The sequence below is a fragment of the Pagrus major genome, chromosome 8 (genome assembly GCF_040436345.1).
Source record: "Pagrus major chromosome 8, Pma_NU_1.0".
NCBI classification, from domain to species: domain Eukaryota; kingdom Metazoa; phylum Chordata; class Actinopteri; order Spariformes; family Sparidae; genus Pagrus; species Pagrus major.
Window position 1 is genome coordinate 7,297,492 of NC_133222.1, and position 27,732 is coordinate 7,325,223.

A 27,732-nucleotide genomic window follows, 5' to 3' on the forward strand; every position below is an offset into this window, starting at 1 on the left:
AGGATCATTTAGCTTCAAGTTAAAATAGCAGTATGGTCATATTAATAAAACACCAATAAGCATGACAAGCACTTTAATTGATATTATTTTTATTTGTTTTTACATTTTATACAATGTGAAAAACATACACAAAACAGACACTGAATCACAGGAAGTCAGTAAGGAGGGATCAGAAATAAGAGCTCAACAGGTTTAACTGCGTGTCAGTAGCCTCCAACAGTGCTGTAGAGGGCTGTGATAGTTACTGATAGTAGCATAGTAGCATGTGGACCTTAAACGTTGCTGAGTTTGTGCTGTACAGTGGCCAGATGCAAGTTGGTTGCAATTTGTAAGATTAAACACCAGTGAAGCCGGCATGCAGAAATCATACGCTGATAGTCTGATACTGAAGTTGTGCCTGTGATATTGGCAATGGCAAATTGAACAGATCGACACTTAAGTGATGACTCACAGGAAGGCAAAGAATAAAAAACAAAGATCTCTAATATTCCAATATCAAAAACATTGAAGTCAGTAACAACCCTCATCAGCATGCAAATGTTTCCATTACCCCGTCAGTCCCTTTAAAACTTTAAACATTGCATATTCTGCATTGCAGTAACTTATTTTTTCTCTAGAGAAGTTTAACTATTCATCCAAATCTACGAGCAGGCGAAAGAGTCACAATGACAGCATGGCACTCGTGTGACGTGGGTGAGACAAAAGTTGAGCCGGCGTGAGGGCGACTTTTAAACCTTTACGCAGCTCACTCGCTGTCTGAACAAGTGCTTCTATTAAAACGGTTTAATGATGAATTATGATGAATCCACAAAAAACAAAACGTCAGCCAAAAATCCATGAATGCATGAGCCAAATATAAATACACAGCTGATCACACAACCAACACAAATGTAACTGTATAGAGAAAACAAACAGTTTCCACATTACTCAGTGTGCTCTTTGTTCTGCAGTCCTGTGTGTGGTGTTCAGTCTGGCTGTGCGACGGTTATGCAGCCACGTGTTGTGTTTACGTTGTGTACAGGTTTAGTTCACCGGTTTTCTGCAGTACAGTCACAGCTACAGGACTAGATGAATCTGGAACTTGTCATTAGTGAGGATGCAAGGCACTAAAGTGTTCCTCATGTTTACAGGTTAGAGTGCATGTGCATGTAGAGTGGGTCACCACAAGCATACTCTAGTGACTGAGCAATAGGTGAAAGCATTTACCTCACATTAACATATATACAATTAAATAGAAAAAAGGGGGGGGCAGGGCGGTCATAAGATAGAAGAGCTTAATAAACGGCAGGATCACTCCTGCCTGGTGACAAGCATACCGATAACAACCCTGCAATTGCACTTTTTATATTCCTTTAACTACATGTTGTTTAACAACCTTTTAATAATAATTACAGTGAAACAACATCAAAATCTGATGGCTGAATACAGGTCCATAAAGAACATTTGTTTTATTAAATATACGCATACAAAAACACCACAGAAAGAGAACCCCAGACACTTGTGAGTTGAGAAGTGACGGCTAAATGTTATGAGCAGAGATATTTAACTTGACTTCACTAACAACCTGTTTATCTGACTACTGTGCACTGTCTAAAGAATTGGGACAAATCCCTTCCACAAAATACTACTGCAAAAAACAAAACTATTTCATATGTAGGATATCATGAGCAGGATTTGGAGCCGCTCGTATCTCACTGCTAAGCACTAAATAAAATGGTTTAATGTGTCAACGTGGGATTCTTGACAAGATTTCATTCTCGCTTAAAAAACAAAAAACCCTGCAAACGCTCTCCTACCCAGATTGTGATTTACAGCAGCATCGCCTCGTCTGAATGGTGGTCAACACCAGGCTTTTTCATATGGCAGCTCCACTGGCTAACATATCAGACGCGAAGAATAAATCAGGATGATAATAACTTTATGGAGAGACAACTCAAAGCACAATGACACCAGACTCTCACGGGGACATAAATATATGCTAAACATGGAATCATAACCCAGTGAAGAAATATCTATGTACAAAGTCAATGTTTGAATGTGTTTGGGGATTAAGGCCACAGTTACAAGGGACAGTATATCTACTCTTTGCCATTATTGCATTTTACTCAATAGGTAGCCACTGGGATGTGTTCATACTGCAACCCTTTCCATTACACTCCTGCCTAACTTACTTTGTCTTTCTTCTCCAAACTCCTCCTCCTCACACTCCCAAGACAAACTGTCTCATCTCCCACTTTCAAGTACACTCCTCCTCACTCTCGGAGACAACTTAACCAACCATCCCAAGTCAACTCAACCAGATTGATGTGTAGTCAGGTGTGTGTGTGTGTGTGTGTGTGTGTGCGCGCACACATGTGTCTATGTGGTGTATGAGTTCAACTGTCTTCAGTCCCAGCTCGGCGTGAAGTCAGGACCAGTACAGATGTGAACCAGAATCCCTCCTACCTTCTCCTCTTCAAAAGGAATGACGACATTACGTCTGCTCTCAAAAGACATCTTTGGCTGCTGTTGGTTATGCCTTTGGGTCATTACATCGCCAGACACGACCAACCGACTCGTCACAGCTCGATTCCACAGCTAATGGCAGGCTAAGTGTGAGACTCATGTGCTGTGGATGTGTATTGCACTCTCCCTCCAATTTTGCCAGACAGATTTCGTTCTGCCTGAGAGGACTTGAACCACACAGGTCAACTCTATTACAGAGGAAACACAATAATAAAAGTTGAAATAAAATAAAAAGCACAATATCCAGCCAGCTAACCAGCAAAGGGAGCTAGTGGTTCTCGACTGTCCGTCCTGCGTGGCCCTCTGTCTCAGCCTGGACCAGGGCTGACTGGGCTACGTAGGCCTCAGGTTGGACCCTCCGGGGTTCACTGATTTCTGGGGGGCTGGTGTGGCCCCCATGTGGTAGCCTTGGTGCATTGAAACTGAGGCTGTCGTAGGCGGCTGGTACTGTAAGCCGACCTGGCATGTGCCTGTGGGTCCTGCCCACTGAGGAGCGCTGTACGGGGCTGAGGTGTATCCAAACCCCGGGGCAACTGGGCCCAGAGAGCCTTTACGAGGCCCCACAGGGACAGAGGGGTTGGCTGGGTTGGGGAGGTGCGTGGAGGTGGTGGACGTGGCGCTGGAAGGCGTGGGAAGTGTTGGGCAGAGGTACCCTGGAGCAGAGAATTTACGGCCCATGTTGGTTGGAGGGATGATCTGTTATAGAGGACAAAAGTACGAGTTATTACAGGACAGGAGGTGGTTTTAACAAAAAGTATCATATCACTGATTCTTGAGACTAATTCTGTTGAAAATGACATTTTCTTGTTTCATCCGTGGGCTGTTTTGCACAAGTGTCACATTTTTAAATATGTTTGGTTATGATTTTACAATATATATCATTATATGTCAGCCCAGTACCCACAAAACCAGTTGTCCCTAAACAAGAGAATAACATTTCAATTTGATTAAAAAAAACTGTAAATAAATAAAGATGAAAGAGTAGAATGTAAAACTTCTTTAAAACCAAAAGCAATGAATTTTCAACAATTTTTATTCTTATTTTGTGGCAAGTCAAAATGTGTGTCTATATATATATATAACTATATTCCTGAGGACCTCCTTTCCACCCTCCATGTTTGCTAAATACAACAAGCTCAAAAAAGCTGTGTCTACTGTCACAACCATGACATGTCACTATTATGAATAGAAAGGACTATATAACCAGTTTTATCCATTTTCTCAAGAATCAGTGATATGTGGTCATACAGTCAAAGTACTGAATGCCTACATCATGTACTGCTGCCTGTGTTCCAGTTTTAGGGCCTTTCTTGCACTGGGAGAGGTTGATGGCATCTCTGGCCCAGTTATCTACCAGTTGGTGCAAGTCATCAGTGAAGGTGCCCTTGCCCTTCTGGGTGTGAGAGGCAGGCGGAGTCGGTCCAGTAGTCTGGGTCAGGGAGGCAGAGTGGTTCTGGCAGTTCCCTGAACCATTTATGGAGCTTGTCCCACTTGATCCTGGGACATAAGAAAGGAGGTGAAACAGAGAATTAATTCAGGGAATCAATTCAAGTGCGTCATTGTGACGAGATTAAGTGCTTGCACATACCTGTGAGGCAACTACTAAGGCTGGGCATGGATGGAGAGGATCTGAGCAGCTGTATGGATGATCTGCCAGCTGCTTGTGATGTCTCTGTTGCTGAGGGTGAACTTTGCTTTGGAGAGGATTCTGAACCATGAAGACTCTGAGCTGAGGCTGGAGATCCTGAACATATGAACAATACACAATAGAGTGCCAACATTTACTCCAAATCAACAGCTTCAGTACATTAAACAAAAATTGTGGTGTCGAAATCAAAAGGCCAGTTCACTGTCTGTACCTGAGTGTATGGGGCTGGGCTGTCCACTACTGCGAGCAGATCTGTGGCTTTTGCGCCTGCGTCGACCTCCAGCCATTGCCACAGCAGGGGCGCAAACAGAGTGAGGTGGAGGTTTTCCCATCCGCGTGAACAGACCTTCTATCTCCTCTTTCTGACGAGACTGCAAGGCCTGGATCTCCAGCATGTGTCTGAGAGAGAGGGGCAGAACATACAGTCATGTTAACATATTTCCACTGAGCTGTGAAGGAGCATTCATAAGAGGAAATGACTCACTTTTCTCTGAGACGGCTGATTTCTTTCTGCAAGGCCTCGTCCTCAGTCTCAGAGTCGTCGTCGTTGTCACTACTGTAATGGGTGGGTGTGTTATGAGGGTCAGAGTTTGAGGATGAGGGCCCGTTCTGCATACCGGAGCCATGTGAAGGACTAGAGCCTGCTGCTGGAGCTGGGGTCACTGTAGAAAACACATAAGGCCATTACTGGGTTGACCTGAGAACCTCACGATTTAAACATGTACCCTAAACATCTCTGGATGGATAGAATCTTTGTTAAATGCATATTTACTGACTAAATCCTCGTCTTCAGATGTTGTTAAAACAGAACAGATTTTCAAGCACAGTAGACAGAAAAGTCGACTGACAAAATTATTAATTCCCTCAGCAGCCTCTGCCAATAGGATTAATCTAAAAATATTAAATGAGGCAAGAGCGAAGATGTCTCCACAGAGCATGACTTTCTATAAAGAAACCACAGTGTGCATCCGTTTTTAAAACACTTATTATGGTTCATTCAGTCTTTTCAGTTACAGTGTTAGCAGTGAACTAACTGGTGAGACAGTGTGAAGCATTTTTGAGTTTTGTTTGGTTCTTAGTACAGAAGGTCCCCGTGTCGTATCAGTGATGAGTAAGGAGGGCTTTAAACTAGCTTATCAAAGCTGATTTACACACCTGTGACAGAAAAACGTCCCACTTTAGAACCAGTGGTTGGCCCAGATGTGGCGTTGGTGCTCGTGGACACTTGGAAGCGCCCAATGGTGGTGGGCTGACTAGCAGGACCAGCTGGGAGAGATGAGGCTCCCCTTACAGCATCAATTTCACAAACTCCTTTGGCCAGATTGGATGACCGGTGGAGGGTATTTTCTGGACTTGAGGGGGAGGAGGAGGATGAGGAGGAAGAGGAGGAAGAGGAGGAGGTAGAGCTAGAGGACGGCGTGAGAGACGAAGAGGAAACAACGCTGGCTGGATCTGGAATGCTGCTGGACGTGCCATCACTGGCAACAGACACCTAAGAAAGAGAGTGGGGAGAAAATCTTAATTACCAAAGCCTGAGATTTAAAAGGTTTAACCGTTTCAGACTGAATTAAGCAGATACATTTAAAGCTGTGACTTAAACTTACTTGGAAACGACCAAGAGTGAAACCAGCTGCTGGGGGCTGGGCTCTGCTACCACCCTGAACCGTCTCTGGACTCAGAGCTCTCCTCAACTCGGCATCCAAATTACCCAGGGGTTGTTGTGACTGTGGAGTCACACAAACAGGAAATAAAAAACAATCTGATTAATACATCTACTCTCCACTACACTATTTTTAAAAACAAATGTGGTACAGTCTCTGTGATTTCACAGGACCACAGTAGATCTAACCTGATTTGGTCCAGGAAATGGGGGTACAAGGTCAGTGGGAGGTGTAGCAGCTTGATCAAAACCAGTCGGTAACGTCTAAAAAACATAAAGAGGGAAGTAAATATTTAAAATATTATATACAAATATTTTTATCGCAACATACAGCATTTTGGATTTATTCTTGGATGAAGTTTCCTCTAACCTGTGCCCTGGGCTTAGTTGGAGGTGTCTGTGCATGTCCTGCAGGGGTAATGCCCTGTCCTGGGGTGGTCAGGACACCCTGCACCCCAGAGGTGAGGGGAAGGTTTGATGGAGGCACCATGGCAACTCCGGGTGGAGGGGAAGAAGTCCCAGCAGGAGGAGAGGAGGTGCCTGTGTTCTGACTGGGATCCATCGACGAGGACGAGGGAGAGCTCTGGTCTTTAAAGAGGGAGCGTAGCTTCTTATCTAGAGCTTGGATATCATCCCTACCAGCTGTCTTAGTCTGGAGCTCAGCTCCCTCTGACTCAACCTGTTGTGGCTGGACCTGGCTCTGACTGGGTAGCGAGGCAGGCGGAGGGGGCTGAGAGGAAATGGTGACAGGCTGGGCGGTTGTGTGCTGTGGTGCATGAATGGACGAGCTCATAGGCTGAGAAGACGAAACAGCACTATTAAAAGGCTGCTGCTCTGTAGCAGGGACAGTGCCGGTACTACTGGGTGTGACACTAGCAACAGAAGCCTGAGGCCCAGTCACGGCCGGGACGGAGGTCTGCACTGATGGAGGAGAAATGGTGGAAGATGAGGGAGGAATGACAGCAGCTGGTGGAAGCTGTGAGGGGCCTGCTTCATGTGAAGACTGAGGTGCTGGACTGTGATCACTGGTGACAGGAGCTGTAGTTTGGGACTGGGCAGAGATGGGTGGAGGGGAAACCCTCCCAGTTGAGGCAGGTGGTGAAGATGTTGCAGTGGATGAGAGAGGTACAGCAGGAAAAGAAGTGCCTGTGGTAGAAGCCTCTGGAGGAGCCAGGTTTGAGTTTGGGCCGAGTCCAGTTTCAGTGGACTGGACAGGGCCTGGTTCTTGCTCCGCAGCAGGGAGATCAAGGGTGCTGCTTCTCTCTGTACGACCCTCCTTCATTTCACTGAAGGCCTGCTGGAGCATCCCAGATGGAGCAGACAGAGAAAGACCCAATGTCATAGAGGGAGCTAAAAGAAAGTAAAAAGAGGAAGATGTTATAAGGCAATTGATAAAAATGTAAATATGAACATTTTAAACATCAATAACAGCTTCAGGTTCATTTTGTTTTCAGACAGGTGATTAGAACGTATAGCACCGTGACAAACTTTCTGTACCCATCAATTTTAGTTTCAATTAATTAAAATATTTACGTTTACATTCAGTGTAAAGCGTATTACTTCAAGAAACCAAACAGGGAATAAACAAAGCTCTTCTCTTACCTGGTCCAGGTTCATCTCCAAAGGAGGTATTAGCAGACGGAGCGCCAAAGAACTGCTCTCTGAGACGGGACTCTGGCACTGGGCTGACGATGAACCTTCGTCCTGATGAATGCACCACCTGGGCTGCAGTGCTGGGCGAAATGCCTGAGAGAAAGGGCAAAAGAAAAGGTCAAGTGTGAGGCAGGAGCTGGACTCCATAAAAATGAATAACTTGGTATTAAGTATATTTTTCCTTAAAGTTTGCTAACCTGGCACCATGGGAACAGACAGCTCAGGCTGTTGCGGGTGATCACTTATCTGCAAAGACATAAAAATGTAGGTGGTTACATCCCAAGCTTTAGCAGGTGATGATCAAAATTATCATTATGGGTATTTGGCTCATAAGGAGGGCCGCCCTGAATACCATTTTTAATTCCTCAAAGCTTCAGAGACAAGTACCCACGAATATTAGAAGCTTCTAAGGAGGGGCAGCTCCAGTCTCTGTGGCACAGTAGCTTTCAGTGTTGAAAGGCTGTTTCGTGACGTGTAACCAATCAGATAGTGCTTTAGGCCAGCATCTGAATACTAATTTGGACGTAGATTACCTTTGCAACGGTAGAAGTTTCAAAACATTCAGGTCAGCCCTACCGATAAGGTGATGTGCAGTAAAGAAATACCTGCGGAAAACCGTCCTTTATGCCCTCTCCTTTCTCGTCGGCCATTTCTATGACTTCACGGACCTGCTCGATGAAGGACTCTCGCTCACTCTCCAAGATGAACTCACTCTGGACCTGAAAACAGAAAGTAAAAAGATGTTCATCTACTGTAACTAAACTTAGATAAACTACAAGAGTGCTCCATAAAATGGTGTAGTATTCGTGATGGCCATTGGTTGACAACATAGGAGAGCAACATTAGTTGTACGTGGCCTTTGCTCTTTTTTTTGTTCACTACAGTGGATTCTCAGTCAAGGGTTGTGAATGGTAGCCATGCAAAAGTAAATACACTATGAATATGCAGCAGGCATTATACATTATATACAGACAACTATTAGACAGTTAACATTTCCTAGATGTTTAGAGAACCACTCCTACCATGATTTGTGCAATCTCCTCCGGATTGTCTCCATCAAGGTCAAACTTGAAGGTCACCATCTTCCTGTTGTGTGTTTCCAGTTGACACTCTGCTACTCTGTCTCCCACATTAGAGATCTGCAAAACGATCAGTCTGGTTAAAAAAAACTGTTCACTAACAAAGACCTTGAGACAAAATATGAGTGATTACATCGGTTCAGATGCGTACACTGAGAACATTTAGCTTGGCCCTTGCAGTCTTCTCGTGACGGGAGCGGCTGCGTACAGATCGCCGCTGGTGACGCTTCAGTGAGCGTCCCTCATGGCGACCTCCTGATGTAGAACTTCCATCATTGCCGTCGCTAAGACCTGAAGCTGCATCTGACAGGCAGCTGAAAGAGAAATGGACCCATGAGAGAGAGATTCAACACAAAATGCACATGCTTTCTTTTGGCTTTTCTTTAAACTTCTTTATTACCTTTCTACAGATGGTGGCACCAGAGCAGTGGATCCTACAGGCTGCTCCACTGGTGCTGACTGAGGAACACTCACAGGGGCCTGAAACACAGAAAACGTCCATAAATCTTCACATCTTCACATCAAATAACAATCTCTTTTGTTTGTGCATTATACTTTTGAAATGATTTACGAACTTACACAGTAAACAATGATCATTTGTATGTCAGTCGCTTTCATTCATTGAATTTTATTTTTGTGATTTATTCTGAGGGAAATGAAAGTTTTCAAACAAGACCATCCACCAGATGGAGTTGTTTAACCTGGTGAAACTTGAATCAGGGTGCTACAAGCGACGCCATTATTCAGCTCTCAGGCAGAGTGTAAACACTGCTGTGCAACGGAGTTTCATTTCCTTCAGAACGTGGCCATTTTTTCCGTGCTGAAATGGATATAAGTATATATTATTTATAAAGGTTACTGCTGTTCTGTGACTGTCCAGTTACAGTCCTGTGGGTACTTACAGTACTGTGATAAAATGTACATGCCCACAGATCATATCTACTGGGGTGCTGCTTTCATGTAGGATTTGAAGCTCCAAATAAAACCCTTGAGCTGTTAAATTTCCAGAATAGCTAGGAGGAGGAAGGAAGAAGAGCTGTTCACATTGCCACAGCAACGAAAACAAACACTGTTCTACATTCTCACGTGTTAGTAAATATACTGCTGCAGATACTTCCCTCCTCATGTTAAAAATGTTTATTGGTGCTTTAAAATATAATTATCATACATGCTTGTCTTTTTTTTATATTGATCTATGTAAATTGTGCACTCTGAGGATATTTTTGAAGTATGAATGTACACATACTTCAGCAACAAAACTGTGTCCGGAGGTGTGAACCAAATGCTTCACACCTGGCCCACATACACCCACCCACACACATATGTTTTGTGCTCTGTAGAGTACCTGCAATACAGAGAGGCATGAGGCCTGATAGAGGAAGTATAGATGCTCTGCGTTGATTGGAGGAGACATGATAGGAGGACTTGGATCACTGGCCCAAGACTAAGAGTCATGCAGGAATATGCAGCATGCAGAAGGAAAGAGTGGAAGAAAAAAAAGGGAATAGCCATGGTAATGAGTGGTGTGTCCAGAGAAAAGAAATAAAGATTTAGAAGAAGCGCAAACTTAAAAAATGAAGAGCATGAAATTCATAGAAACAGTAGAATTGAGTTAAGCAGCTATGTATGTCAGCGTATGTCTCAAGCAAGAACAGATGAATTTGCATGTTATGTATGTGCAGAGGAGGTATGTGTGTCACCTGTAGCTGTTGTGTCTGTGGTAGATTGGAGATCTGTAGAGTACTGCTGCTCTCTGGCTGTTGCTGCTGTTGGGGGGAGGACGACTGAGAGGATGGGGGTATCATCACCTGCTGGGTGGGAATCTGTAAGAACAGAGGGGAAAAAGATGGAGTGGTAGAAATGAGAATACAATAAGAGAGGAAAGACAAGGTGAAAACTGACATACATTCATAGTGGCATTTAGGTTACTTCCTGAAAATCCAGTTTCTTTCCAATCTAAATCTTTCAGATATTCACTTTGGCTCCCTTCCAAAGCCACATGCACTTACCTGTTGTATTACATAACTGCATGAACCACATCATTTACTCATTGGGAATATAAGTCATCAAGGCATTGATGTGTGAACATTTAATATCAACTCAACAGTGTAATTTAGAGACATTTTGAAAGTAAATTAGAGAGGCATTGCATGTTAATCCACATTGAACTTGCAAGTTTAAAAAATACTGTATGTAATATTTCTGACATGGTTTCCACTTTTTAATAATCAACTATAACTATAACTAAGTCAAAATTGACCGCAAAGGCTGAGTCTGCAGTGCAGACGATTATATAGACAAGTACATTTTGTTTTCCAGAACATGTTAACCAAAAGGTTGTGGGTGTATCTGAAAGTAGTAACAGGAAAATGGGACATTTTATCTACCTGAGGGGGAAGCGATGGTTGGTAGTAAACGCCGTACTATAAGAAACAAAACATAACACAGGTAAGAGTAGGAAAGTTGAGATTGAAAAGAAAAAAAAAAAGCAAACTAGGGAAAATATGACAAAAGAGACCGGACAACTCGGGATTCTGAACATTCAGCTGGTTTCAACACAGCTGCCTGTCCCAGATTAAACATTATAGGCTTTAAAGGTTAACTTCACACCCTCTGAAAATCAGATTCTGCTGACCTTGAGTGGTTGAAGTTCACATTTGCTGCAGTAACATGTCAGGGCATGCTCAGCAACAACAGATATTGCTATTAGGTGTGTTGTTATGTGCCAAGGATTTGGAAACTTTTAACCAGAGGTCAGGCTTTTCAATTGGTTGGAAGTTACTCTTTAAAGACATTAACACATGCAGCACAAAGTATACCTGTGGAGGTGCCCCTGGAACAGACTGGCTGCTTGCTGCAACAGGAACTTCAGGCTGAACACCTTGCATCTGAGGTTGAACCTTATGCACAACAGAGACAAAAGCAGCACATGGTTAAAATGAGGCAAAGAAGAAAAGTAAACACATATCACGAAGATCAAACAATTCTTAATTTTGAGGAACCCATACCATGGGGAAATCATCTGATTCTCTTCAACACACAGGATTATGTCCTACTTTCAACATGACTCACCACTGACAACTGCTGCTGCGTTTGATCATTTTGTGTCTGCGGACATGACACCTGGGGCTGCACATGCTGACCGGAAGGGGAGCTGTATGATATTCCAGACTGAGGAGGCTGAGCTTCAGAAAGGATGGAAGAAGCGGGTGGTCTGTCTACCATGTGACCGGCTGTAAGAGAGGGACAAGAGGGCTAATTTAATTTATGGACAGACTCAAAATGGTTTGATTTTTGAAGGTGACTGCATTTAATCAATACACACCTCCTCCAGCATGCTGTATTTGTTGGTGGTCAGTCTCAGGCTCTTCTGACTCTGGCTGGATGGGGGCCACACTCTGAGCCTGAACTGACACTGGGACTTGCACAGTTGAATGGGGGACAAAAGGGACCCCCTGTGGTATGCCGGTCAGTTGCACTGATTGAGGAGTGCTGTAGTTGGAGCTCTGAAGGCTCTGCTGAGATGGAGGTTGGGCAGAAATCTGTGTGCTGTGTTGGGTTGGTTGTGAAGGGACATAAGAAGCAGGTTGTCGCACTGGCTGGGACTGAGGCATCTCCGTGCTCGGCTGTTGGACTGGTTGCTGTGCTTGCAGTAATTGACTCTGCTGTTCTTCTTCTATCCTTCTCTTTTCCTGATCTTCTCGGACCTTTAAGGTAATCAGCAGCACACGTATTAAAATCCCTCGTGACAGTAGTGAATGACAACATCTAAACATCACAGGACAGGTATGTACATTCTATGGCCGACAGTAGAATCCAAGTAAATAGTAAACATAAATAACATTAAATGCACTATGGGGAGCATGGACTCACCTGCTGTCGCTGTGCTCTCTTGCGACTGATTAGAGACACCCTGTCCTTTATGGCCTTCGCAATGGTCTTGTGGTCACCGTCACACACATAACCAGACTCAACCTACAGAACATAGACATTACGAATAATTCAGTATTGAACATTTCAAAGATTGCGAGAAAAACTCTTTCATTTCATGAGGTGTTGTATTTTTAAAAAGGCAGATTATAGCATTTTAAGTTTAATTCACCATCTCCTGAGCCACATCCTCTGGGACGTCTTTGTTGAGGTCAAACGAAAACTCAATAGCTTCGTTGTCTTTGTACTTCCCCTTGAGTTTCTTCACATCCTCAATTCTCAGCCACAGCTTAATAGCAACCATTTCTCCATCGTCCTCTTCTGCCAACTCCACCCGGACCCCAGTGTCCTCCTGGAAGAAGGCATGGTTCAGAAGGTCCTTGATTGAGTACCTGAATGGAGAGAGACAAGCAGTGAGCAAATGCATGTTTTCCTGGAGAGCTACTCTAAACCTCTTCAATGTTCTTTTAAGTTAGAGACCTCTCGTCCTTGTTCTGGCGAATACATCCCTCGATGATCTCCTTTACTTCAGGAATGGCCACCTTGTCGAAGCTGCCCGGCTTCACCCCCTACAGGAAACACAGAACCCTGAATGAGAATGGTTCCTCTTCTAATCTGACCTTTTCTTATTTTGGCAACTACCCAAACCATTTTGTCGGTTTCAGTTCAGAGACTCTACATTAGCACCATAAAAATATTTGTAAAGTCCCAGATTAATGAGAAAGCTGCAGCCTTAAATCAACTTCCTCTTTTAGTTTTGCTTTAGAATGAATCTCAAATGTCAAACATTGAGGTGGAAGGGCTTTTGCTTCGAGGAAACTTAACCTCCACAGCAAACTGTTCAAATAATGTTAAGAAGGATGGCATGCTTTTACATGGTGGCATTTAAAAATTGCAGAACGTCAAGTGATGGAGACAAGGAGGGCATACGGCACTAGGGCGGCTTGGGTTAGGGTTAAAGAGGTCATGAATTGAGGGAACAGCAACAGGAAGCTGCATAGGGCTACAGGAAAATGGAGGACTGAACAGCTGAGCTTAATGACAGAATAGGAAGAACAACAGCCGATCTCCCCAAGGACTACTACTGTAAAAGCTGAGCATGTGACACTAGCTAAATGCAGCACAATAGCACTTTGCTTCGCAACTGAGTCAACTGTTATGTGCTCTGCAGTGTGAGCTATTTGTGGCTTATAGAGAGAATGTGAGAACAACTTTAGAAGTAGGGTAAATAAAACATCCTCTGTTGAATCATGTGGCAAAGACTTTAGTTTTTGTACTTTGCAGTTAATGATAAACTGAGGTTATTAGTATACATTTCAAGGCACATTATGTAGATAACATTCTAGGAACAGATTAACCTACTTATCTATGAGACTCTTATACTGGTAAGAGTATGAATCATATTAGTGATTATGCATTTATTACCTAAGCCAGTATGAATAAGACGAAAAATATGTGTTTTTTCCAGGACAGTTACTGCCCTTCTGGCGTCATCACAAGACTCAACCATTAAGCAAGACTGTGCTTGTTCAGCCTCTTATCAATAATCCACACCTCGGGTCTACATGCTTAAAGAACACACACCGTAATTCAGAAGAAAAGAGAAAGAAAGAACAGTATGACATGAAGCAAAGGGGCTTGTTGGTTTTAATAACACGTTTTCCCTTTCTGAGGTTTTCCAAGTTTGGGAAATGTGAAATCATAGGGGAGATACAGGAACACACTGAAGTTAAGAAATGAAATACAAAAGTAGAGGATAGAAATGTAATATAAGGTTGAGAGGTGTCAGTGGGAATATAAAATCATTCCAGAATGGGACACTAGCCTTCTTGGCATAAAGGAAGAGGTGAAGGCAGGGCAGAGGGGTGACGTGGAGAGTTGAAAAGAAGACTTACGCTGGTAACTCTGCGGTAGATCTGTGCAGCATTCTGGCACTCTGAGTAAGGGTACTCTGAGGTGGCCATCTCCAGCATGCACATTCCAAAGGCATACACATCCACTGACTCGTCGTACTTCTCCTCATACATCTCAGGCGCCATGAACTCAGGGGTACCTTAAATCAAAACAACTATTCAGAACTCTCGAACTCCCTTACTGATTGAGTGGGCTTCTCATAACCCATTGCCCCTCTGCTCCTCTAACCCATGAGGGGTTGAGGAAGAGGAGGATGAGAAGAGTGACCAGCCTGTTGACATCTCCTGGAGTAGAACCTGTGAGGTGAAAGTTGGAAGAGAGAGAAAAAAAAAGAAAAGGGGAAGGAAAGCAAAAAAAGAGACAGAAAACAAAAAAGGAGGGAGAGGCTGGGCTCAGTTAGACTGTAGAGAAGAAAGCACGTGTTTGTCTGTGTAAGACCTTCACATGTTGCCATATATAAAAAAGTGACTGAGTTAAGCCAATGTGCAGAACACACTTGTTAGCCAAAATGGATGTTATTTGCAATGTTCAAAACGTTTCAAATGAGGCATTTGAGAATAATACCCACCAGAATACAGTGCAATTTGTTCAAAGGGATGTCAATGATCTCAGTAAGAGAAATATTACTAGCTATGGAAATAACTTTTGTCAAGACCTTAACCTTACAACAACAGTAACCTTGTCTTTTGCAGTACCCTCACCTTTCGAAGATAGACTTACCATCTCTTCTTGACCTGAAGGAGGAAGCTGTTATGGTCAAGGCTGAGAGAAGCAGATCCCATAGCTAGTTACTGTGCTGAGCAGTGTGTCTTTGCACATTAGCCTTTTTCTATTAATTGCTCTTTTTACATTCAATCTCAGGTCTTACACAGAAAAACTCATTTTGATATTTGAATTAAATTGTTTTTGATATTGATGTGTGTTACAGCACACTGTCAGACTTACCAGGCCCAAAAAAGTTCATACTTACTCAATGACCAGCAGTACCCTATTCATTCCAAACAGCAGAATTGGGCACAGCTGAGGCTAGAGCCTACATTTTAAAAACATACCCAAGAATGTGAAAATAAAAAAATAAAATAAAACAAAACAAAAAACAAAGGAGTAAGGCTGACAGAGAGAAAGTGGGGAGAGCTCCCTGGACACAAAGATGGAGCAAAAAGATTCTGCCGTCCTGCAATACTTTAAAAGACAGTAAGAGACAAACACTAGAAAAAAAAAAAACCTGTTGAGGCAAACCCATAGAAAGAGATGTTAAACATTATAGGTATAACTGGCAAACAGACCACATATTTCCAAACCACAGAACAAAGACCAGTCTATGACAGAAGCAAAGGCCATACCTTTAGCCATGGCCAGGTTAGCCTGCAAGAAGGCATGACAGCTATTATCATAATGATATTAATATTTACAGTATGAGAAACGTTAGGCGCTACTTACATTCAGTAGGTGCCTGGAAAAAAAAACCCTCTCTTTTTTTGGAGAAACATAAACAGAAATCTTCTGTACAATGACCATACTTGATAGAGTCACTGTGAGTGCAAAGAGAGAAAGCCTTGTGGTTATCTATCTAAGATTACCACAGTATTTGGCCTCCATTTGAGCTGTGGTTTGAGAGACAGCTGAAACGCTGTGGTCTGTTTTTGAACCACACCGTCAGAAAAACAAGTCAAAGGAAAATACCCACTTTAAACATCGTCATTTTCAGTACAGGCATAATATGACCTTAGAAAAGGTACTGCCCCGAAGCAGGACAGGGACCAGGAAGTGAAAATGACTTCTGAGTCGTACCTATAACACTCTTGGCAAATGATGAACGCTTCAGTGTGGCCAGCCCCAAGTCTCCGATCTTCACAGATCCTGTTGGGCCTGTGATGAAAATGTTGTCGCACTTAAGGTCCCTGTGGATGATGGGGGGAGCCCGAGTATGAAGGAAGTGGAGTCCCTTGAGGATCTGTCTACACCAGCTCCGCAGCACTTTAATTTTCATCACCTTGAACCGCTTCAGATATCTACAGGAGAACAGATCAAGATGTTCAGATATCCTCTGAAAAGCACATAACAGTTTAAGCAAAGACAAGTAAAAGGGAGTCGGCATGCCCTAAATGTACTTGCATGACAGACTTTAGGCCATGTGCTATAGATAGTTTAAATAGGGCCCCTAGAGTATTCAGCATATATGAGTTATGTATCAATGCGTTTGTTAGCTCTCCCAAGTTTGAGACTCACGTTTTGAGTGTGCCAGAAGTCATGAGTTCAGTGACCAGTACAATGCACTTCCTGCCTTTGGATGGTCCCTCCCAAGAGTCGTAAAAGCGGACAATGTTGGGATGCTGTAGTCCCTTCAACATCCCTGCTTCCTCCTTAAAGCGCTGCCTCTCCGTCTTTGACAGTTTACGATCCTGCAGGGGACAAAAATGGGAATACTTAGATTTCACACATCATAGACAGCAGATGTATACAGATTTATTTGGAATAAGGACAATTTTAAACAATACATTAATAACAAAAACAGTAAACAGTCCAGATATTTGGTGATTTGTAGTGCTTTTTGCAATTTGCATTTCCTTCGACACACAAGTGTACAAGTACACATACAGTTGGGGGCATAGGGATGTGGCCCTGTTTTCTCTGGCGGACAACTGTGAACCAAATGGAATGTGTCTAGCTATGTCCTAGATTCAAGAAGGCCACATTGAGAAAAAAGTTGCAGCATGGCTGATATCGATATCACTACGGAGCATACTAGAGCACAAATAAACATTAAATCAGACTTCTTATACCAAATCAAAACTGTCCTCTTTAACAACCTTTTTACTATACAACACAAACTACACTCATCTCAACAGGCACGCACAACTCAGAAATAGGTTTAAGCAATGTAAGAACAATAACAAATGGATATGGACATCCTTCATATCATGTTATGTGTTTAGATGTGGAAAAACACCTGTTAGTGTTTCAAAATGTTAATCACAACATGGTAATGTATGCAAATGGATTTTGCATTATGAGAATAATTCTGACTTTGTTCTAACTGTTAATTTAAACAAATCTGTGCATCATTATTCATAACATCAACAATGATAGACTACAATGAATATCAATACTGGTATATTGCCAAGCTCTTTGGCTACCAACTGTGTCTGGTAAGCGCTCACCCAGGCTTGCATTCTAAACAAATCTATGGCTGATGAGTGTCAACAAATGCCTGGCAGCTGATGGGTTTGTTAATAAATTATAGCAAAATAAATGCAAAGCTAACAGCACTGTTTTCCCAGTGGGATTTAACATTCCAAAAACTGACTAATGCATCCATAAGGATTGGCAGGAACCCCTTTTGTAGGGTCTGTATATTAAACAAAAAAATCTGGAATGCATAAAATCACCCTTCTCAAGTTTCCTGAGTAATTCCTGGCGTGACCTACATTTACAGCGTGCATGACTATAGAGCAGCAAACCCATACCAGTAAGACCAGCCCAGTGAAACCCAGCAGCCAAAGACCTCCCTTGAAACCCCCAGAGACTTGGCCAGAGGCCAAGCTGTCCAGAGGGCAGGCTGTCCAGGAAATTCAGCCCTTTTGTGAGTGGAGAGTGCGCATTTGCCTTTGTGTGTGTGTGTCAGCAAGAGATAGAAAACTTTCCAGTGACTGACATCGCTTTAAGAAAAAAATAATTGAGACTGCTACAGTCTTTGCTAGAGGTATTTTGGAGGTTTGAGGTTGAATGATTACAACTGACTGGGGGCAAAGATAAAAGAGAAGATAAATGGAAACATGTGTGAACAATTAGCAGCAAGGGAGGACACTGAATCAGGAAGCAATGTGAGTAAAGGATGAGGGAAGATGGCAGAGCAATGGAGGCTCCACCATGCACTTGGACCAACTGACCTACTTATCAGTATTTAGTGGGACAGTGGTTCCCCTCTCTCTTTCTGTGCACCATGTGAAGAGTCATGCAAAACATCCATGATCACATTCACAGCATTAGACCTTCTGCTCTTGGGTGTGCAACACCCCAACCCACACAAATACCAAACTACTATATCAATGACAGAATTTCCACTGTAGGCACACTGCCCCACAGACAACTCATTTAAAACAAATGACAACTCATCGCAAACAAGTTGAAAAACAGCATTCCCTGTGCTAGATAAGATCTGCTTAGGCACGTGCAAACCCAATGCTTTTACTTAAGATAAAAACATTTTATTCATACTCTGAAACCCTTCTCCTCAAATATGTTTCCATGTATTACTCAGCACAATAAAAGGACAAACTAAGTGCATAGCTCGCTTACCACTTGAAAGCATGCATGACCCAGAGGTGCCGTGTCTTACTCTTATTGTAACAGTGCCTGGCAGCCTGATCAGGGTTTGAGGATGTACCAGAGACCAAATATTCACTATTCACTAAACAATGGAAGGGAAACACTACCATGAAGGCTACCTATCAAAGACAGAATATTTTCATTTAAACACTGTCTTTTATTTATTTATTTATTTATTAATTAATTAAGAAAAGATTTAGATAAAAAATTCTTCTCAGCCTAAATAAATGGTTGAAGAGATGTCTTGGTGACCTTAGTTTGAGTTTGACCAGGACCCTTGTCACATATTGCCTCTCTTTCTCCACACGTTTACTGCGGTTTGTCACCATCAGCCGTCCAATAAAAGGCAAAAGGCAAAAATAATTTGTTGGGCTTGTTAAATTGACTGACAGGCATCTCAACCTATCAGCTGAGGTTGTTGTAGCTTGCTTATCACACCTCAGCTACACTAGGCTCACCCATCTTAGACACAATTTAGATTGTCTGGTTTGACAAACATACAAAGACAGTCTTAAATCAGACCTTGAAGCATTACTTCAAAACCCAACATCAAATCCTTTTAGGTACTTCCAAGGACTATGTGAGACCACAAATGTCTATAAATTAGGAAACCTAACCAGGCAGGCACTCAGAGGGCCACAGCAGCTGCACTTGAATCACAGCAGCTCTATTTGACAGAGTGGGAATGAGTCAGCTCTCTAGCTCTCTGAAGAGCTGTGTTGCCACCACTGCCTCTGCAATATCAACTCTTGGCTGTGAAAAGTAGCCTTGTGAAGTTTCTGAATGTGATAAAAAGAGAGTAAGAGTGGTTGGGAAAAAACAAATGTGCATGTAAAATAAGAGATGATATAATAGAATATGAGAATAATGCAGAAATGCATTTTAAAAACAAAGTATTATATCTATCAAATCAGACTAGTCAACACTTCTGATCATCTCTGCAGAGTCAGCACGACACACATCATAAATCATGACTGTATTGCTTCAGTTCAGTGGCACACCTCTCAACAAGCCAATGCATGGTTAAGCAGCTGGAGCGAAAGCCCAAGTTGTTATCAGGGTTATAATTATGTAGTCATTCAGTGACTGATCACAGAGAAATTTCCTTTGACACAAAAAAAAGAAGGACAAGTGTTTGATACAAGACGGTCAATATTGTTGTCAGAGCTCCACATATACTTTTGTTTGCAGAGAAGGAGCTGTTGTTAGGGATAACTTGATTTCAATGTTCATATTTCACTCATGCAAAAACTTGGAACTGAATTGGCCGAACTAGGGTAACAACTCAGGCTGGGCAAAAAATGTTTTCCCCTCATTGTGGTCTATTACATAGGACAGGGCAGTAATTTAATATAACCCTTTGTCAACCTTTAGGGAAATTGCACTGTGATGATATGAACATCAAAAATCTGTAATTGAGTGAATCTTAATAACAACATCAAAATACATGAAGAGCTTCTTCTACCTGTGTTTAGTGTTTTCTCTGAAGTAATGCACAACAGTGCAGTTCATTGCATTGCAAATCAATTTGAATCATGACATCAATTTCAAAGTAAATTGCCAAGCCTCAATGCCATCTTAACAACGCCATGACCTGAGGCACTACCAGTCGATGTGAATCACTAATGCCATTTAACTACAGTATTACCAAAGCTGAGCAGAACATACTGCTTCTAGGCAAAGGCCATCATAAATTACCCAACAACCCCTAAAAATAGACAGAGTGAAAAAAGCCTGTGATCATGCCGAGGGCTGGCACTGTCAGGTCCCTGCTCTGAGATCGACACTGAGGGCTAGATGGAGCCCTCTGGGTACACTGGTTGATATTGGGGTAACGGCTGTTGGGCCCGAAAGCCAAGAGGCCATGTTAAAAAGCTCCACCAAAATTGTGACTTACTTATTGCATTTGTGCAGCATTTCTTGGTGGACAGAAATAATTGGTGTCCCTGCGCCACTGTAACTCGTGGCAATGAGATCATAGATCAATGTGACTGTCAGCAACTGACCAGATGACAGAGTCATGCCATTTCAGATCTGCCTGTTTGACTTTACATCTAAAACTAATGTTGTGGAAAGGAAACTGTAATTTCGTGGGCATCAAGAGCAGTATCTTCCAAGTCATTTCAATCATCAGACAAGGTCTACTGATATACCAAATAACACTATGATCCACATCTTACGGCTTCTGGGTGATGAATGCTCATGTCAAGTATAAAACGTTTTCAGTAACTACAGCCAAGGGTAATTTTTGTTCTGATGAATTAAGACCATTAACAATATGGCTGAATAAGTGGAGAAAAATGTGACTTTTTTTTTTTACATTATATCCCAGATGATCAAAACACATATAAGTTAAAAAACTACATTGTTGTTCTCAAAGTCCAGGTCAGTTATTTAATACATCAAAATTTGAAAGGTCATGACCTTCGACACATTTACAGCCAGAAGGGAATCATGACACAGTACAATGCTTCACAGTTTATGGTGTCAAGTTTTGCTTTCTGGTCTATTTTGAGTGCTGTGATGAACAAAGCCAGCATTCACCGGCGCAGTTTTTTACACTGACGTACCCCTCCTTACTGTCTAATGACATTTAAGTTCTTCCAGTGTAATAAACTGTAGTTGCAACTGATATGAGACAACGTGTAACTACGTGCACAGCCGTTAATAACTTACAGAAATACAGGTGTTGCAAGAAAAAAAGCCATTATTACGGCAATATCAGAGATGGTGTACTAATTATGTTAGGCAATATATAATATATAGCAGCACTGATTAGTCCTCCCAACATGAGTCAACGATTCAAGTATTGCTGCTTGAAGAACAGGTTAGCTACTGTTAAATTCTTAACCCTTCATTTTACACAATAATGAGAGACTGAGGAAAACAAAAAATACAGGGCCAACATTTTTAATAACCCGGTCGAAGATAGTAAACCACTGAATGTCATGAGGAAGTCTACCCCATAATTACATTTAAAAAATGCTGACAATGCGGTTAGGAATTTCAATTTCAAAACGTGACGTTTCTTCCCAAAACTTGTTGCATCTAAAAGTAAAAACTAGAAACGGGCTACCAAAATTAAAAATCTTATGGTAAACCTAAACACTACCAGTCATGACTAGTAATTACAGACGAGTCACTATGTTACACTATTGGGATATAGCATGTCACTCCCTGCGGATGCCATCAGCCAGCTGGACAGGCAGCTCCCGTAGCGTCTAAAGGATGTCTGGGGTTCTCTTCCTCATCTTTCAATGCTTGGCTTCAGCCAGTACTGGAGAGGAAGGAGGTGGGAAGGCAAAGAGTGGAAGATGACATGGTTGAAGATGGATGAGTGAGCAAGAAAGGGGAGGTTCCTAAATTTATTCTTCTTTTTCCCCCTCGACTTCCTCTCTGCGGTGACCTACTTATTGTTCAGACATGCCTGCAACGTGAGATCTGAAACAAATGTGTGGGTTCATGGATGAGATGAAAAAAGGGTGGACGCCTAGAAATTCTTAGACGATTGTGGACAGATGGCCTTTCAGACTGAATAAGCCAAGGCAATTGTATTCAAACTTTGCACACTACAATTTCTAGCCATGATTGCAGCATAGCTTGGGGGAAGGAAAAGTGGACTGATTGGTCCATAAATCCAACACTCTGGTCCAGGGTGAAATATCTACTGAAGAACTTGTCATAACATGACATGATACCTCAAAAAGTAAAGACTAAAGTCCTGTCAGCCAGATTGAGCTTCAAGATTAAAGGGTCATTTCAGTTTCAGTCTTACAGCTTCTCCTCTCTTTGTTCAAGATTATTTCTGTACATGGTCCCTGACGAATAAACATAATAAATCAAAAAGAACAAAGGGAAAACACTTTTGTTCGAACACCTTAAGGTCAAACTTCATGTCCAAGTTTTCATGGTTTTCTGGTGTGTAATGAGCATTACAGCATCACAGGACTGCTAATGTGGCTCTACATTTTTTGCCATGTTTAAGGGAGATTAAAAAGGACCTCATGAGGGAAAACCTGTCAGACTTGTTTCATTAGCTTACAGCCAAGGGAGCTGCTGTTGCTTCCAGCTGACACCAGATTCTCAGTGAACACACAAGTGGAAAGGCTGATTACTGTCTGCATCACTGATTCTGGTATCAACAGGAAACAAAACAGTAAGTAAATTAGCCGGATGAACCTACTCCTTTCTTTAACATTAAAATACACCATGATGGAATTTGTTTGCTTTTTTTAAAGGAAAAAAAACATTTTTTCATGCAACCAAAGTAGAAAAGTAGAAAATATACTTCTATTACTGCCATGACTGTTTGAAAAGACACAGAACAACTGAAACTAAACTGAAAAAGCATGCAGAAAATATCTATGTTAAATTTATATTCCACTAAATATGCTCTAAGGAATTAAGAAGAATGTAACACTGGCGCTTGAGTGATCATGGGACAGCTTTAACAACCATGTGAGAGGGGATTTCAGCTTCTCATGTGTAGCTCAACAGTTTCGAGCACTGAAACTCTTGAGTTGACAGAGGAACGAAGGGGAATGAGAGTGTCAGGTTTCATGTTCATATTTCAGAGCAGACCATGTCCATAAAACAAAGCTGGTTCTCATTCAACTGTAGAAATTTCAATAAATCACCCCTTTGCACCAGATCTGTCTCCTTGTACAAGTTGTAACTGGAAAAAACCAAGCTCCTATAGCATAGTTTAAGTGAGCCTCGGGAGAGAGGCAGTTCACCTTGTTCATTTTGCTGAATCATTTTTTTTTTACAAACACACGAACAAAGACACAGGGACATTTCGGTTTTCCCCTAGCCTTTTCAAACTGGTTCTCGGGAAGAAACAAGAGAACACAGGGACTTTTTTCACTTGTCCGAAAACATACCACTGATTAGTGCTCCAATGTTCAGTAAAAAACTAAAAATTCACACAACTTTCCATTCCCTCTACAATATTCAGCAAATAAGTTGCTTTGATGTAAAAGAAAAAAATGGATAATAGCGTAGAATGAAGTTAAGACGACAATAACTAAAAGTATACCAACTCGTAGCATAATATCAACTAATAAAAGCAAATAGGCAAGTTTTATTTACTGAGTTTTGTTTAAAATGGGTTGAAGAAATAAATATGGGAGAATGTGAGGAAGTTTAAAAAGGTGGGATGTGGACAGACAGTTTAGCAGCAGGCCTTGGCAGGCTGGCCTGCTTCACTTCACACAGGAGATTCCTCTATCAGGAATGTGACCCACTTTACATTCACACAAGCATTCAGAGCAGAAACGCACTGCGCATGCGCTTGATTCGGTCTGTGCGAGAGGGGGGGAGGGGCACGTGTCTGTAATCTTCACATTGTTCAGAAACCAGAGTGCATGTGCAGCTACGGTTGTATGTGCTGCCGTGTGAGGCCTATGCCTCTCATGGCAGGGTGAAAGCGTGACAGTAAAAGCAAACATTCATGTGGTGAATGAGGTCAAACTTTGCTGTGGGCCATGTAGCTGCTTTGACTGGACAGACAGCAAAGCTCCCAATTTTTTCACAAGCATTTTTTAAGATTATCACTATTTGTCTGAGCAAGACTCCAAGCAACACTGTATCTAGATATAATAATGAAATGGGTTATAATGACTCTGGTTTATTGAGGCTCAAGGATATATTTTAAAAAGATGATAAAAACTTCTTTAAAAAAGGTGCAGGTCAATAATTACTACTGCTGCTGCGTTCAGTTTTGCAAATTACAAAATATAATCACTCCGATGACAATTTGCATTTTAGAGGATACATCTTCAAAGGGTGTTAAAATAACCTAAATTAATCTCACCTTTTGCTAACAAGAATTTGCTCCGATTACAACATTTACTGTAATGTTTTGATAATTGTTAACATCAGTAAGACTGTCAGCATGATTTATTTTACAAAAAAGGTACATAAGGTCTCTTTCAACTTAAATAAATATGGGAAAACATTAGTAAGACTACATGATTTCTCTCTGGGCGACGAAAAATCTAACCCTGAATCTAGTCCATGGTAATTTCCAGTGATTAGGTGTGTCCATTAGTCATAGTGTTAAAACTGTTAATTATACAATCCTTGATATCTTCTGGTAATTTGCCAATGTCTCATGGTGAAGTAAACACTGCCAACCAGTATGGATTGAGCTGCACCACAGAGCTAAAAGGGGAAATGGGAGGCTTTTTGCTATGGTTTTGTGACGCCAAACACAAAGTGCAACGCCAAACAAACAATCAAGAGGAAAATGCTTGCTATGCCTGTCAGATGGGAAATGACAGCAGCTGTAGCTCAGGTAACGGTGTAGGAGGAAATTGCTTTGGCTTTACGCCACCATATTTAAGTGTGATAAAAGCAAAACGATGATGCTTGTAGGAGAATGCAACACAAGGGTGACTCAATTACAAAAACAGCAATGAAGGAAAGTATGCCATAAGAACAATGGTTATCACAGTTTCATACCTGCAGCTCACACCAAGCCACCTCCACTGTGGTCTCGGTGTCCAAGCCTTTGTAGACAGTCTTGAAGGAGCCACGTCCAATTTCTATATCGAACTTCAGGAAACGCCCATCCGGTGATGTTCCCACTGCTTTGGTCTCTGCCTCTTCGATGTCCTCCTGCACTTTTTTCTCCGCTTCTCTCTGCTCTGCCTCCGCCCGTGCCTTGGCAGAGTCCTTATCTTCTTCCTCCCCCTCTTCTTCATGATTCACCTTAACCTCGGTGGTGCTTTCAGGTTCGGTTTGACTTGGCAATTCTGTTCCTAAACATGGTGCGGAGCGGGCTGCTACCACCGCCTCTCCATCACAGATATCTTGTACATTGACAGGCTCTTGCTCTGAAGGCACTACTTCCACCTTGGCTATTTCTATATCTTTTCCTTCTTCGCCTTCTCTACCTCGTCTTTGAGCAGGCTCCTCATTTTTAGCTAAACTCGGTTCAGCCCTTGGCAAATGGACACCCACGGCAGCCTGTTGCCGCTGGGGTGCCGCGTCACGTAGCTGAACCCGTTGAGGCGCAGGGATCGGGATCTTGCTGGGTAAAGGGAGGGCCAATGCTGTAGCATTGGAATCACTGATGACACTGCGGCGAAGGAAACGGTGTTCGGGGTTACATCGATCACGCTCCATGGTGTGATGCCGGCGTCTCACTTCGGTCGGCCGACAGTCACTCACCATCGAATCTGACCCAGAACTGGGGCCATTTCCACTCTTCTGAGGGGGAGCCAGGAACTTCACCATTTTGTCGTCTGGCTTTTCCGACATCCCACCACCCACACTAAGAGTAAGCGGGTACTATAACCGAAAAAATTAAAATAAGGATACTTCCATGTCCGCCATATAAGCTTATATAAGCAGTATCAATCTGTGCTTTAAAAAGAAAAAAAGATAGAAAGCCTTACAACTTCTATCTCCAGCTGTCTTTTTTATTGCTTAAAGATGGTCTTTATATGTATAGCACAGAGATTGGAGGTGTAGGATGGGGGGTGTTCTCTTGTAACTTGTAAAAGATTGAACACCACAGCAGAGCACAGATTGCCGATGTTGATACACAAGTCTCTTCAAGTCCATACCATCCATCCTGTAAGACACAGCGTGCAGGTTCTATCAAGCATAAGGACTCACTGATGAGGAACAAACATGCACAGCCTACAAGAGGCACCAAACTTCCTATTGTGGGAAATGAGAGGACGGCCAGACGCTCGGGATACGCTCCAGTCCAGTTTCACTGCAAGAGAAAAAAAAGAGAACACAGGCTTGCTTGACATGTTTCTAAAAGTAACCAACAGTATGTCAAATGTCAACAAGATCTGTGAAACACCAACCAAAGTACTCACAAGATGAATTTACTGTATACATAAAAGTTTAACAACACTGCTTTCAACAGGAGCACAACTGACGGACAGACACTACATACCTAGTGCTTCAAATATTACCTCTTAAGCTGACTTGGTGATTAAGCTGCGATGCAGTAAAACATTTCACTTTAGTGAATCAGTCAAGGAGTGTTTCCTCCCTCTGATATGCTTTACTGTCTTGCACAAGGACATGTGATGTAGGGCACATGCTTGCACACTCATTACCTTAATTACAGGTTCTACTAGGTAATGACTGTATTTCTCAGCTGTGCCCAATTGATTTATCATTTAGCTGATCATTAGGTGTTAATCTATATTAAAGATAAGCATTTATAAGTATGTAATGTGGCACAAATCCTGAATGCATTTCACAGACGTACAGAATGACACACTGACCTCTCAATGCCTCACTTTTCTTAGAAACTAAGTAACTAATTGAGCACAGCTGACAGCTGCTTATTCCTCAGTCCCCTATGAGGTTAGTGAATGCTGTCTGAATATCTAGCATTAAGTCCATTGTTGAAACCACTAAACGTCAAAGCTGCACAAAGCTATAACCGACCAACAGTTGAGCTGTAGATGCAAAAGACCGGAGACATTTAGTTTCCTTATTCCCTGTACATTTTTGCACAGTCACATATTTCATGGTCTTTTAAAATGCGTAAGCTTACAATAACAATCTCACTGCTTTATTAGTCATCTATACCCTGCCATGTTTGCAGCCATTACCAGCCTAAGCAACCACCAATGTCAAAGCCAAACCTGGCGATGTTAGCAGCCATAACAACACGATACACGAGAGAAACGACAGCGCGAATGAATCCAATCAGTATTGTTTTTAATTAACACGAACCTCGGCTTACGTACCTATTTCTTCGCCGCCTCGTATGTGACACCGGAGCTATTTGAAATGGCAACATCGAGCGTAGAGAGCGAGGAGGAGCAACGGCTCTTTGTTAGCATGCTAACTAGCACGGAGCTAGTTAGCATGATCCGTCACCAGTGAAACGTTAACCAGCGATGAATGATTTACCACGTCACGTCTTCCTTCAGTATATTCCGCCCCGCTTGTTCGCACTTCAGCTTAACGTGACATACATTTCACACAGTTAAGAAGTGTTGCCATTTTTTTTATATACATATATATATGTAACT

General features: G+C 42.2%; 1 protein-coding gene across 4 annotated transcripts in view; it reads right to left on the bottom strand.

Moving 5' to 3' along the window:
* Positions 1 to 72: 72 nt before the first annotated feature.
* wnk1a (WNK lysine deficient protein kinase 1a) overlaps positions 73 to 27,732 on the bottom strand; it is a 28,310-nt gene continuing 650 nt past the window's right edge. For 2 of the 4 annotated variants that reach the window (XM_073472966.1, XM_073472968.1), the window contains exons 2-28: positions 25,184 to 26,447; positions 16,619 to 16,791; positions 16,181 to 16,401; positions 14,371 to 14,528; positions 12,956 to 13,044; positions 12,648 to 12,867; positions 12,419 to 12,520; positions 11,871 to 12,252; positions 11,618 to 11,778; positions 11,365 to 11,445; positions 10,933 to 10,968; positions 10,246 to 10,368; positions 8,946 to 9,025; positions 8,697 to 8,859; positions 8,489 to 8,605; positions 8,072 to 8,185; positions 7,664 to 7,712; positions 7,416 to 7,559; positions 6,184 to 7,163; positions 6,003 to 6,077; positions 5,758 to 5,877; positions 5,309 to 5,645; positions 4,638 to 4,815; positions 4,365 to 4,552; positions 4,094 to 4,249; positions 3,776 to 4,002; positions 73 to 3,201 (exon numbers count right to left, since the gene is read on the bottom strand). In XM_073472966.1, the coding sequence (XP_073329067.1) occupies positions 2,839 to 3,201; positions 3,776 to 4,002; positions 4,094 to 4,249; positions 4,365 to 4,552; positions 4,638 to 4,815; positions 5,309 to 5,645; positions 5,758 to 5,877; positions 6,003 to 6,077; positions 6,184 to 7,163; positions 7,416 to 7,559; positions 7,664 to 7,712; positions 8,072 to 8,185; positions 8,489 to 8,605; positions 8,697 to 8,859; positions 8,946 to 9,025; positions 10,246 to 10,368; positions 10,933 to 10,968; positions 11,365 to 11,445; positions 11,618 to 11,778; positions 11,871 to 12,252; positions 12,419 to 12,520; positions 12,648 to 12,867; positions 12,956 to 13,044; positions 14,371 to 14,528; positions 16,181 to 16,401; positions 16,619 to 16,791; positions 25,184 to 25,984 (5,838 nt within the window). In that variant the 5' untranslated portion in view covers positions 25,985 to 26,447 and the 3' untranslated portion in view covers positions 73 to 2,838. Of the gene's footprint in view, positions 3,202 to 3,775; positions 4,003 to 4,093; positions 4,250 to 4,364; positions 4,553 to 4,637; positions 4,816 to 5,308; positions 5,646 to 5,757; positions 5,878 to 6,002; positions 6,078 to 6,183; positions 7,164 to 7,415; positions 7,560 to 7,663; positions 7,713 to 8,071; positions 8,186 to 8,488; positions 8,606 to 8,696; positions 8,860 to 8,945; positions 9,026 to 10,245; positions 10,369 to 10,932; positions 10,969 to 11,364; positions 11,446 to 11,617; positions 11,779 to 11,870; positions 12,253 to 12,418; positions 12,521 to 12,647; positions 12,868 to 12,955; positions 13,045 to 14,370; positions 14,529 to 16,180; positions 16,402 to 16,618; positions 16,792 to 25,183; positions 26,448 to 27,444; positions 27,689 to 27,732 lie in introns of those variants that run through there. The other 2 variants (XM_073472967.1, XM_073472969.1) reach the window with 2 other exon arrangements.